This window comes from Monodelphis domestica, chromosome 3, assembly GCF_027887165.1.
Source record: "Monodelphis domestica isolate mMonDom1 chromosome 3, mMonDom1.pri, whole genome shotgun sequence".
Taxonomy (NCBI): Eukaryota; Metazoa; Chordata; class Mammalia; order Didelphimorphia; family Didelphidae; genus Monodelphis; species Monodelphis domestica.
In genome coordinates, this window is record NC_077229.1 from 70303258 (window position 1) to 70316219 (window position 12962).

At 39.0% G+C, this 12962-nt stretch overlaps 1 protein-coding gene across 1 annotated transcript in view; it reads right to left on the bottom strand.

Annotated features, from left to right (window-relative positions):
- Positions 1–12962, bottom strand: part of LOC103092531 (mucin-16-like) — a 178052-nt gene that overhangs the window by 76351 nt on the left and 88739 nt on the right. Inside the window, exons 31-39 of the mRNA XM_056820976.1 lie at positions 12657–12829; positions 11859–11894; positions 6486–6610; positions 6264–6331; positions 3723–3895; positions 3397–3429; positions 3045–3110; positions 2449–2576; positions 2286–2353 (exon numbers count right to left, since the gene is read on the bottom strand). Coding sequence (XP_056676954.1) covers positions 2286–2353; positions 2449–2576; positions 3045–3110; positions 3397–3429; positions 3723–3895; positions 6264–6331; positions 6486–6610; positions 11859–11894; positions 12657–12829 — 870 coding nt within the window. The remainder of the gene's footprint in view (positions 1–2285; positions 2354–2448; positions 2577–3044; positions 3111–3396; positions 3430–3722; positions 3896–6263; positions 6332–6485; positions 6611–11858; positions 11895–12656; positions 12830–12962) is intronic.

Below are 12962 nucleotides of genomic sequence, written 5' to 3' on the forward strand. Positions count from 1 at the left end.
GATAAATGGGCAAGGGAAATGGATAGGCAGTTCTCAGATAAAGAAATCAAAACTATTAACAAGCACATGAAGAAGTGCTCTACATCTCTTATAATCAGAGAGATGCAAATCAAAACAACTCTGAGGTATCACCTCACACCTAGCAGATTGGCTAACATGATAGCAAAGGAAAGTAATGAATGCTGGAGGGGGTGTGGCAAAGTAGGGACATTAATTCATTGTTGGTGGAGTTGTGAATTGATCCAACCATTCTGGAGGGCAATTTGGAGCTATGCCCAAAGGGCGACAAAAGAATATCTACCCTTTGACCCAGCCATAGCACTGCTGGGTCTGTACCCCAAAGAGATAATGGACAAAAAGACTTGTACAAAAATATTCATAGCTGCGCTCTTTGTGGTGGCCCAAAACTGGAAAACGAGGGGATGCCCATCAATTGGGGAATGGCTGAACAAACTGTGGTATATGTTGGTGATGGAATACTATTGTGCTAAAAGGAATAATAAAGTGGAGAAGTTCCATGGAGACTGGAACAACCTCCAGGAAGTGATGCAGAGCGAGAGGAGCAGAACCAGGAGAACACTGTACACAGAGACTAATACACTGTGGTATAATCGAACGTAATGGACTTCTCCATTAGTGGCGGTGTAATGTCCCTGAACAATTTGCAGGGATCCAGGAGAAAAAAACACCATTCATAAGCAAAGGATAAACTATGGGAGTGGAAACACCGAGGAAAAGCAACTGCCTGAATACAGAGGTTGAGGGGACATGACAGAGGAGAGACTCTAAATGAACACTCTAGTGCAAATACTATCAACAAAGCAATGGGTTCAAATCAAGAAAACATCTAATGCCCAGTGGACTTACGCGTCGGCTATGGGGGTGGGGGGAGGAAAAGAAAATGATCTTTAACGAATAATGCTTGGAAATGATCAAATAAAATATATTTTAAAAAAAATAATAATAAAAAAAAAAGAATTGCTACTAAGGACCACTTCCAAGGTAGAATAGAGACAAGGGCTAAGAAACTGGGGTGAAGTGACTTGCCCAGGGTCATACAGCTGGGAAGTTGAGGGCCAGATTTGAACCTCCCATCTCTGGACCTGGCTCTCTAAAGCTACCCATGGTCTCTTGACCCTTGAGGCCTGTTCTCTAACCCACTACCCCATGCTGCCTCTGAAACTTAACAGAAAATATTAATACAATGAATGAGATCTACACTGAAACTATTTACCTTTAAATTATCTTTTCAACACATAATACAACTTTTCAATCACTTCTTCTAAAGAGTCCTACCAAGATTTTGTGTCAGCTATGTGACCCTGGGCAAGTCACTTAACTCCAGTTGCCTAGCCCTTACCACAGTCTTCTGATTTGCAACCAATATTTAGTAGTCATTCCAAGACATAAAGCAAAGGGGATTGTTGGTTGTTAGTAGCTTTCTCTCTCCTCTGGTAACAAATGAAAACTCCTTAGCCTGACCTTTAAAATCCATGATGAGCTGGCTTCCCTTGCCAAACTGGTGTTTATATTATACACTTGACATTCTAATCAAATTAGCCAAATTCAGAATTCATTCCCCTTTCTCCAGGATTTCCCTTACAATGACCATTCCTCATGGAATTCTTCTTGCTGCTGTTATTGTTCAGTCATGTCAGTCATGTCTGACTCTTCTTGATACCATTTGAGGAATTCTTGTAAAAGATGCTGGAATGGTTTGCCATTTCCTTTTCCAGCTCATTTTATATATTTATATATGGGGAGATTGAGACACAGGAGTTAAGTGACTTGTCCAAGGTCACATACCTTGAAAGGTCTGAGGACAGATTTGAACTTGTCATCTTCCTGATGCCTGGTCTGGCATTCCATCCACCACTGTACCAACTAGCTGCCTCTTGAAATACTTTGTTTCCTTCAAGTAAGTGAGTTCAAATGCCACCAAGGGAAAACCTTTACCAGATCTCCCAGTCATCAGTGTTCTCTCCCTCCTCAGACTCCCATGTGTACACATTGTACCTCCTTTATCCCAACAGAACATAAACTCCTCGATGTCAGAGAGTGTTTTCTTTTTCTATTTCCAGTAGCTAGCAGTCTACTTAGCACCTGATGTGTAGCTGCTAAATGCTTCTTGAACTAAAGAGAGGTCAGATCACCCCCTTATGATCAGCTATGTAAGCTCTGTAGCCTTCTTGGCTTTGTGGGGAAGAAGTGGCCGTGGGGCCAGTGCAGGGGAAAGGACTGCTCCACACATCTTCTGAGTCCCTGACCACCTGGCCCCATCTCACCTCAGCATGGTCAGCCTGCATCCAGAATAGTCAGAGCCAAGGCTACTGTTTTCAAGCAAGGGGCTGAGCTATAAAGGAAAAGAGAGAATGAGTGAGCACCTGGACAGACAGGGGTTTCAGTCCCAGGGAGGAACAAGGTAGGATAGAGAATGGGAACTCTCACCAGGCGCTCTAGGACTCTTTCAGTGGCGTTGAACTTTTGGGAACCTGGCCGTCCCATGTCTGCTGTGCAGAGCAAGTTGGTGATTGTGAAGTTCAGGGTAAAAGACTCCAGGCTAAAGCTGCCAGATGCTGTAGGGGGAGGAGAGAAACCTTCATGGTTAAGGCTTGGGCACAGAGGACCATGGGATTGTCAGTTTAGATCTGGAATGGCACATCTAACCCCTTGATCTTACAGGTGAGGAAACTGAAGTCCAGGGAGGATTCAGGGATGTGCCCAAGGTCCCATAGCTAGTGTCCTAAGGTGAGATTTCAACCTAGGTTTTCCAGACTTTTATACTGATGCCCTATTCACTGTAACATGATGGCCCCCTATCAGATTACCCAGGGACACCCAACAAAACCTGACCTATTCTTTACTAGAATGAAAAAACCATCCTGAATCCCAATGCTGCATCTATAAGAAGATCTCTCTCACTTCCCCACTTCCACCTCCACCACCATTTTGCTCTACAACTCCTCATCTTACAGTCAACTTCCCAAGGAACTAATTCAATTAAGTCTACCCAAGAAACAGGTCAAAAATATATGTGATGGTACCTGAAGAATTGGGCAATAGAGAAGGATCTGAGGAAATTCTTGGAATGAATGTGGTCAGGATAGGAGCTGAAGGGTGGAGAATCAAGAATGAAAACTTGGAACAAACTATTTGAATGTCACAGAAAGATCATGTTTGAGTATGGAATAGGGAGAAAGAATTCTTGCTGGGCTTAGTAACTAAGTACCACATGGAAATTGAGGGTTAAAATGCTGAGGGACCATAGGTCATCACTTGGGTCCTTCTATCCCTTCCCTTTCCATAGAGCAGAGTAAAAAACAATTGAAAGGAGGATCAACTGTTTCTTCTGCCAGGTCACAGAAAAATAGAGGAATCAAGTTGACAAATACTTACCACTGGTGGGTGATTGTAATTGATGATTATAACCTAGAGAAAGAAAGAAAAGAGAGGAGAGAGGGAGAGAGAGAGAGAGAGAGAGAGAGAGAGAGAGAGAGAGAGAGAGAGAGAGAGAGAGAGAGAGAGAGAGAGAGAGAGAGAGACTTAATTTTGAGTTAGATGGTTCATCTGGTTTCTTTGGGTCCCCCTGCTTCTCTGCTGTGCTTACCTTACAGTGTGGAGAGGAAAACAGAAAGAGAATTTGGGGCAAGATAGCTATTTTCTGAACAGGGAGCAAATCAAGGAGATTATTTAAGAGTTATGCCCTGAGTGGGGTTACTCACCATTGAGGTAGAGACTGTCCTTGTCCAAGATGTAGGGCCCCAGCCTCGTGATGCCACCAGTCTGGTTGCTGAATTCCCAGTAAACCCTCTCCCTATCCAGAAAGGGGTCAGTGGAATTACTCCAATAGAAGCAGATGGCATCTACTTCAGTAGCTGTCAGATTCTTCACAGGTCTGGGAAAAGATGCATTGATAGGATCTTTAAAATAACCTAGAGTGATTCCATAGGAGACTACTGATGGCCCAGTGGATAAAACATTGGGATTAAGATCACAAAAGCCCGAGTTCAAATTCAGCCTATAGTATTTACTAGCTGGGTGGCTCTGATTACTTCAGTTTCCTCAACTGCAAAATGGGGATAATATTAGTACCTTTCTTACAGGGTAGTTGAAATTTGTTCAAATTTGATCAAATTTAAAAGTCTTGATGAAAGGGTTTAGCCTCATATGTGGCTGAGTGTAGATGCTTATTCCCTCCCTCCTTTGGGCAATCCATATTTAGTTATTTTAAGAATGGGCTACTGGTGCTCCATAAACTTATGCTCATGCGTGCAAATATGTGTTTCTGCTCATTTTGTTCTAGCTGACATGTTCTAACTTTGGTTTTGGTTCACTAACTCTTTTTGTTAACCCTGCCCTTCTTCTGAATGAGGTCATCTAGCTGATCTAGCTATCTACACTCAGAACTTCTTGTTCCTCTCAAACCCTTCACTCATCAGTCCCTTGTAATCCTACTTCTGAAATGATCTGACACGGAAAACTGCTCTCTCCAATATTAAAATCAATGGCAATCTTTCTTGATCTTGCTTCAGTTTTTGATATTAACTACTCTCTATGTGTGTCTGTCTGTCTGTCTGTCTGTCTGTCTGTCTCTCTCTCTCTCTCTCTCTCTCTCTCTCTCTCTCTCTCTCTCTCTCTCTCTCTCTCTCTTTCTCCCTCTCCCATTCCCCATCCCCTTTTTGGAAAGTCAGCCTACTTGTGTTATCTAAGAATCTCTGGGCTTTGCCATCTGCCCCAAGGATGAAACCCAATTTTGTTTATGCTTTGCCTCTTCCAAATAGAAGGAACTCTTTTACTTTTTCTATTGATACTTAAAGAGCTTAGAGCATGCTCTCTGTTTGACACATAGTAAGTACTTGGGTGCTTTTTTCTTATTTGTCTATTAATTCTCATCTTTATGCCATCAAGATTCGTGTCCTACTCTAAAACACTGATTCCTCCTTTCCCCAAGATTCAGTCTAGGGTCATCTCTACATCTCTCAGCACTCTGTGGTGATTTCATAATTTCCCATCACTTTACCTATCTTCTCTTCAGGTAGGTCTTTATTAGTTCAAACAATCCCACCAAACACTTGCATGGTGCAAATTTTCATTTCATATTTCCATTAGGTTGGCACCAATTACCCTATTTTTACATATAGTTACAACTTCCAACTAGCATATTCTTGAATAATACAACTGCTTCGTAGCATTCATTATTCACTTTTTGGCACCTAGATGTATAAAGATAATTCCTAGATCTACATATCCAATCCTAGTGCCTTCCTAGAACTTTGGTCTCTCATTGCCACTTGCTTGCCTTTCCTCATTTCCTCAGTTACCACCTATGCTCTTTCCTCAAATTGTTTTTATTTACTTATCATAGATCTAGAGCTGGAAAGAACTTTCAAGCTAACCTAGTCCAACACGTTCATTTTACAGAGGAGTCAACCCAAGTCCAGCATATTTAAAGTGATTTGCCCAGAGTCACACTGAAAGCAAGTGGCAGAGATGGAATTTGAACCCAGATCCTCTGATCCTAAATGCAGCAATTTACCTAGTATAAATGTGGCATTCCTGCCATAGAATGTAAGCTCTTAGGAGGAAAAGGGACTTTGTCATCTTATATACTCAGAACCTACTAGAGTACTTGATGAATGTCTTTTGTAGGGATAATAATAGCATCTATATCTCAGGACTATTCTGAGAATCAAATGAGATATTAATTATAAAGCACTAAGCACAGCCCTCAGCACATAGTAAACTCTGTGTAAATATTAGATATTATTACTTTTGTCATCACCTCCACCTACTGACCCATGACTGAAATGAACAAATTAAAGGTGTCTGTCTTCTTTTGGTCTGCTAGATTTTATTTTAATTTAAATATTCATAAACTCTAACTAAATAAATGTCTGTTGACTGAATAGAACAAGAATAGGAAAAGAACAAGAATCAGATGTATGGCCTAAAACCTTACTTTAGATTAGAAATCTGCCACTAACTTCCTGTGTGACTTTGGTATAGTTGCAGCATTTCTGGGTCCAGTTTTCTTAAGTTGTTAAATAAGATTATTTACTCAAACTCACTCTGACTCTTAAATCTGATGGTCTGAGAATAGGAAAGGAGGTCAGTGTGCCTGAATGGGCCAGCTATGAGTAGAACAGTAGATATCCTGACTTGGAAGAAAAAGAGGCAGAAGGAGGTAGCCTTATTAAGCAAGGCTGTACATTAAGGATGCTGGTCCCTCCTGACCTTGGACCACTATCTCTCAAGGCTCTCACCTGAGCAAGATCAGCTTGCACCTGGAATAACTGGAGCCAAGGCTGCTGTTCTCAAACAAAAGACTGAGCTAGAAAAGAGAAGAGAAGTGAAGTGAGCTAAGCAGGGTCTGGAGGCAAAGAGATGAGGAGCAATTGAAGCTTCTTGAGTAGAACAGGGACTCTATGAATCAAAGGAGCCGTTCTGGGGGGAGGGAAGAAGGGGCAGGAAGCAGGAAGCCTCACCATGTTCTGCAGAATCCTTTCAGTGGAGTTGAATTTGATGGAATCCCTCTGCCCCATGTCTTCTGTGTAGAATAGGTTGGTGATGGTGAAGTTCAGGGTGAAAGCTTCCAGGCTGGGGCTCCAGGCTGGTGGGAGGTAGGTGGGTTGAGGGAGGGAGAGGAACACGAAGCACAAAAACACAAAAATCATTCATGACTGGGTCATGTATCCATAGATCAACAGAGGCTAAACTGTATGCCTTCCTCATTTCTGCTTCCTAGAACTTTTGGCTTCCTTCATTTCGAATGACAGGCCATTTCACTTTACTTTTTAGTGTTCTTACCCAATTGGTTTGTACACATTGTGTATATATTTATAAATGGATACTTTGTTTCTTTCCCTCAGTAGACTAGGAAAACCTCGAGGGCAGAGTCTAAAATATTTTTATACCTCTGCCGTTCCAGAACCAAGGACAGCTCCTGGCACAAAGCTGGAGACAGATTCTTGCTGATTGACTTAATGCATATACAGAATTTCAGAGGTTTGGGAAGTACTCTCCTCAAAATGACCTGTGGAAGTAGGAGCAAACTGAGGCTCGGGGCATTTGTGTGACACCTATGAGCTAGGCCACACAGGAGGAAAATATCAGAACTAAGAAATGAACATTGGTTTTCTAATTCTGGTTTGACTCTGAATATCTCCTGTACCTCAGACACTTACTAGCTGTTTGACCCTGGGCAAGGCACTTAAACTCTGTCTCCATTTTCTCAATTATAAAAAAGGATAATAATAGCACCTTCTTGACAAAGCTATTATAAGGAAAGCACTCAACAAAGTGCCTGGCACATAGTAGGTGCTTAATTAACCCTTATTCTCAACTCCCTACCCCGTATTCCCCCTGTACCACCATTGTTTCTCAAGTCTGAACTGAACAGATTAGTCTAGACTCAGAAACCAGAAAAGTGAGCCCAGGATAGATACCACACCAAGTCGAAAGTTGAACGGTAAGCATCAATGATGATGATAATATCTAGCACTTTCAGATTTGTTAAATGCTTTAAAATTTTCGTCTCATTTTTTAATTTAATGAATAAATATTTATTAATCACCTACACTAAGTCAGGCATTGCTCTAGGTATCAAAGATATGGAGACAAAAATAAAATATCACCTGCCCTCAAAGAGCTTACATTCTATCAGGAGAGTTTATACATGGACTTAGAATTTGTCCTGAATTGATCCAAACATTCTAAAAGGCAATTTGGAATTATGCCCAAAGGACTTTAAAAGAATGCATGCCCTTATACTCCAAAGAGATAATAAAAAGGGTTTTATTATCAAAACAAAACAAAATAAAACTATTCATAGCAATGCTCTGTGGTGGTAAAAAAAATGGAAAATGAGGGGGTCTCCCTCAATTGGGGAATGGCTGAACACAATGTGTTATATGACGGTGATGGAATACTATTGTGCTATAAGGAATAATGAACTGTAGGATCTTTATATGACCTGGAAGAACCTCCATGAACTGATGCAGAGTGAAATGACCAGAACCAGGGGAACATTATACACAGAAAGTAAAACACTGTGGAACAATAGAATGTAATGGACTTTGCTACTAGTAGCACAACAATGATACAGGACAATCCCAAGGAACTTATGAGAAAGAATATTATCTACATCTAGAGAATGAACTGTGGGAGCAGAAACACTGAAGAAAAACATGATTTATCACTTGTTTATATAGGTACATGATTTGGGGTTTTGGTTTCAAAAGATTGTTCTTTTGCCAAAATGAATAATATAGAAATAGGTATCAAGTGATAACATTTGTATAACCCAGTGGAATTGCTTGTCAGTTCTGGAAGAGGGGAAAGAGAGGAGGGTGAGAAAATGAATTATGTAACCATGGAAAAATAATTTTAATAAAAATAAATTAAAACAAAAAAAAGAAATTTGTCCTAGAAAAGGAAAAGAACAGACTTCACATGTTTAAATTATAAAACCCACCCTAGTTTTTTTTTCAGCCCCCATACCTTCTGTCTTAGAATAAATGTAAAATATTGGTTGCAGAAGAAAAGCAAGGGCTAGGCAATTGGGGTTAAGTTATTTGCCGAAGGTCAACCAGGGTCACACAGCAAGTGTCTTCAGTCAAATTTGAACCCAGGATTATCTATCTCCAAGTCTGTCTCTCTGAGTAACCTAGCTGCCCCATCTCTTTAGCTTTTAGATCTCTCCGCAAATACTATCCCACTCCAGAGAGACCTGGTGAATGCTGATTGTAGACTGAAGCAGATAGTCTTATTTTCTTTTTATTTTACATACATATCATACATTTTAACATACATTATGTCATCATAATCAGCTTACTTCCTCACCCTCTTTCTGAGTAAATTCCTTTTATCTTCTCTACTACTAAGAATAATTTTGAGAATTACAGATACCTTCTTTCCATATAGACATGTAAACATTTTGACCTTAATGAGTCCCTTAAATTCTTCTCTTTCTTATTTACCATTTGGAGCTTCTCTGGCGTTTTGTGTTTGGACTTCAAATTTTTTGTTTAGGTCTGGTTTATTCCTCAGTAATGCTTAGAAATCTTCTATCTTGTTGACTGTCCATTTTTCCCCTGAAAGAATATACTCTGGGTTGTAAACCCAAATCATTTTCTTTCCTGACTATCATATTCCATGCCTTTTGATCCTTTTATGTAGAAGAAGCCTTTAGGTCCTGTGTGATCCTGATTGTAGCTCCATGGTATTTGAATTGTTGCTTTCTGGCTGTCTGAAGAGTTTTCTCCTTAGCTTGGTGGCTCTAAAATTTAGCTATTACATTCCTGGAAGTTGTCATTTGAAGATTTCTTTCTGGAGATGATCTGAAATCTTTCAATATCAATTTTATTTTCTTGTTCTAGGATCTCTGGGCAGTTTTTCTTTTATAATTTATTGAAATATGACGTCCAAGGTTTTTTCCTGATCATTGCTTTCAGGCAGACCAAACATTTTCAAATTGTCTCTCCTAGATCTATTTTCTGGGTCATTTGTTTTTTCAATTTGATATTTCATATTTTCCTCTTTTTTTTCATTCCTTTGATTCTGCTTTATTGTTTCTTGGTTTCTTGTGGCATTTTCTTTCTTTTGCATGCTTTTCCCCCCTCACAACATGGTTAATGTTGAAATATATTTTTTGTGACTTTCTTACCTTTCTCAATGGGTGGGGCACGTAGAGAATTTGGAACTGAAAATAGTTTTTTTAAAGAAATCTCTTTGCCTACTTTAATTCCTTCAATTTCTTTTTATTTTCTTATTGCAAAAGCTAGCATTTCTGGTACAATATTGAATAATAATGATGATAATGGGCATCCTTTCTTCACTTTTAATCTTATTGGAAAGGTTTCTAACTTATCCTCATTACAGATGATCCTTGCTGATGGTTTTATGTAGATACTACTTGTCATTTTAAGGAAATGTCCATTTATTCTTATTGCTTCATAGTGTTTTTTAATAGCAATATGTATTATAGTTTATCTCATCTATTGATATAATCATGTGGTTTTGATTACTTTTGTTATTGATATAGTCAATTATGCTGATAGTTTTCCTAATTTTATAGCAATCTTGGATTCCTGGTATAAATCATACCTGGCCATAGTAAATGATCCTTGTGACATATTTTATTGGTGTAGTCTCTTTGCTCATATTTTATTAAGGAATTTTACATGGATAATCATTAAGGAAATTACTCTGTACTTTTCTTTCTCTATATATCCTCTTCCTGGTTTAGTTATGAACACCATATTTGTATCATAAAAAGCATTCAGTAAGATTCCTTCTTTGCCTATTTTTGTCAAATAGCTTACATGATAGTATTGGGATTTATTGCTCTTTAAATTTTTAAGAGAATGCCCTTGAAAATTCATCTCTCCCTGGGGTTTTTATCCTAGGGATTTCTTTGACAACTTGTTCAATTTCTTTTTTACAAAACAGGATCATTTAAATATTCTATTTCTTTGTTTATTTGTGTAGATAATTTATATTGTAAATACTCAGCCATTTCAACTAGATTTTAAGATTTATTGTCATGTAATCGGGTAAAATAGTTCCTATTGATTGCTTTAATCTCCTCTTCATTGGTGATAAATCCATATGTTTTATTTCTGTTATTGGTCATTTGATTTTCTACTTTCCTTTTTTAAATCAAATTAAGCAATGCTCTATTTTATTTGTCTTCTCATAAAACCAACTCCTACTTTTATTTATTAGTTCAATAGTTTTCTTACTTTCAATTTTATTAATTTCTATTTTGGCTTTTAGGATTTCCAATTCAGTCTTTAACTGGGGATTTCTCATTTGTTCTTGTTTCTAGTTTTTTTTAACTTTTTCTCTATTTTATAAATGTAAGGTATTTCCTTTTACATCCCAGCCACAAACTACATTTCCAAGGTCATCGGATGTTATTCTTTCTCTTATATTGTATAATTCTGCCACTCTGGTCTTCTCCCTTTCCCTGCTATAGGATATTCCATCTCACATCACTAACTTTCTTCTGAACCTGGAATATCCTCCTTCCTCCCCTCTACCTCAGAGAATACCCCTCTTCTCTCAATATGCAGCTCCAGCACTACCTTGTACATTAGACCTTTCCTGACTCCCCTCTCGATTTATAAACTCTTCCTTCCTAACTACCTTGAGTTTTATTTATTCTTTGTTATAATTCTACATAGATTATCTCTGTAATTGTTGTCACCCTTGTTAGAATACAAGGTCCTTTTGAGAAGGGATCATTATATTTTTGTCATATCTGACACCTAGGAGTGCATCTTTCCTATCCTGAACCATTTTTTGTCCTTGGGGACTGTAGTCTTAATTAAACCTTTCCAAGGGAGGAAGTAAAACATTACTCATTTCCTACCTATAGTGCCAGTCAATAATGATAACTAAGCAAGAGACAGGGTTGGAGAGAGTGTAATTATTGAAGCAAGGGGGAATAAAAACACTATTAATGAAAATCATTGGCCAATATTGCTGAATGAAGGCTATAAAGGAGAGGCACAAGAATGCCCTGGAATGCTGGAAGATCCCTTCTGTATACCAGAGTTACAAAGACTTAAGGACTGACTAAGTATTGAACAAGAAGACGATGGGGCAACCAGCTTTCCAAGTCCCATTGGGTGTTTTTCCCCTTTCAAACAATTGAAATATGTTTTAAGTAGCAAATAAAAACATGGGCAAATAAAGAAAGTCTATACATTGGCCAGATCTAACTGTATACCTCATTCTGTACCCCTAATCCCACTTTTCCTCCTCTGTACTAATGCCCTCCATCCCAAAAAGATAAAAAAATATTTCATTGTAGTGTCCCAAAAAGTAGAGAGATTAAGAAATTAAAAACTCACTGTTTGTGGAGGAGGTTGGCATCTGATAGTTATATCCTGTAGTTGGGAAAGAGAGAAAAATAAGGAGAAGGAAGAAAATTAAGAGGGAAGGTAAGAAGGAGAAATGAAAGGAAAAGGGGAGAAGAAGGGAGGGAAGAAGGCAGGGAATGGGGAGATGAAAGGAGGGGAGAGGAGAGGAGAACATAACAGAATGGAAGAGAATAGGATAGAAGAGAAGTGAATACAAGAGGAGAGGGAAGATAGAGAAAAGGAGGAAGGAGAGAAGAAAATGGTGAGTGAGGAGAGAGAGAGAGAGAGAGAGAGAGAGAGAGAGAGAGAGAGAGAGAGAGAGAGAGGGTGAGAGAGAGAGACAGAGAGAGAGAGAGAGACACAGAGAGAGAGAGAGACAGAGAGAGAGAGAGAGAGAGAAAGCACACACATAAATCTTTGAGTAAGGGAACTCTATTTGGGAAAAAGTTGAAGGGAGGAATGGAGAAATGTTCTGGGTCCCATTGGGTTGGTAAAATGGCATTTCATCATTCAGGGAACTTCTTCATTCAAGAGGAATGGATTCATGGAGTAAAATTTAGTTTAAGGAGCCTAAGAAAAATCCAGCCACTTCTGATCATTAGAAGTGAACCACTATGTCTTTATAGTTTGACATCATTTTGAGGGTCAGTGTGCCCAGGAGGGATAAAGCAAACCATGAAGACAAAGATGTTCAAAAAGGAAAGAAGAATTTGGAGCAGGGTGGGTTGTTTTCTGGAAATGGAACCACCGAGAAAAACAAAGGTGCATGTCCCAATTCAGGCTACTCACCATCTACATAGAGGCTTTCCTTATCTAAAGTGTAGGGTCCAAGCCTTGTTATATCATGAGTCTGTTCACTCAGCTCCCAGTAAACCTTCTCTCTGTCCAAGACAGGGATGGAGAAATCTTCCTGATAAGCACATGCAACATCCACTCCTGTTGCTGTCCTATTCTTCATAGACCTGGAAATTGATGAGTTAAATGAGAGATATCAAACATGGCCCTTTCTGAGAGTCATCTGAACCATACTAAAAAGTAGTTCCTCTCTAATTTTAATGTGTTGATGATAGTTAGTGGCCTTTGTTTCCTTTTGAG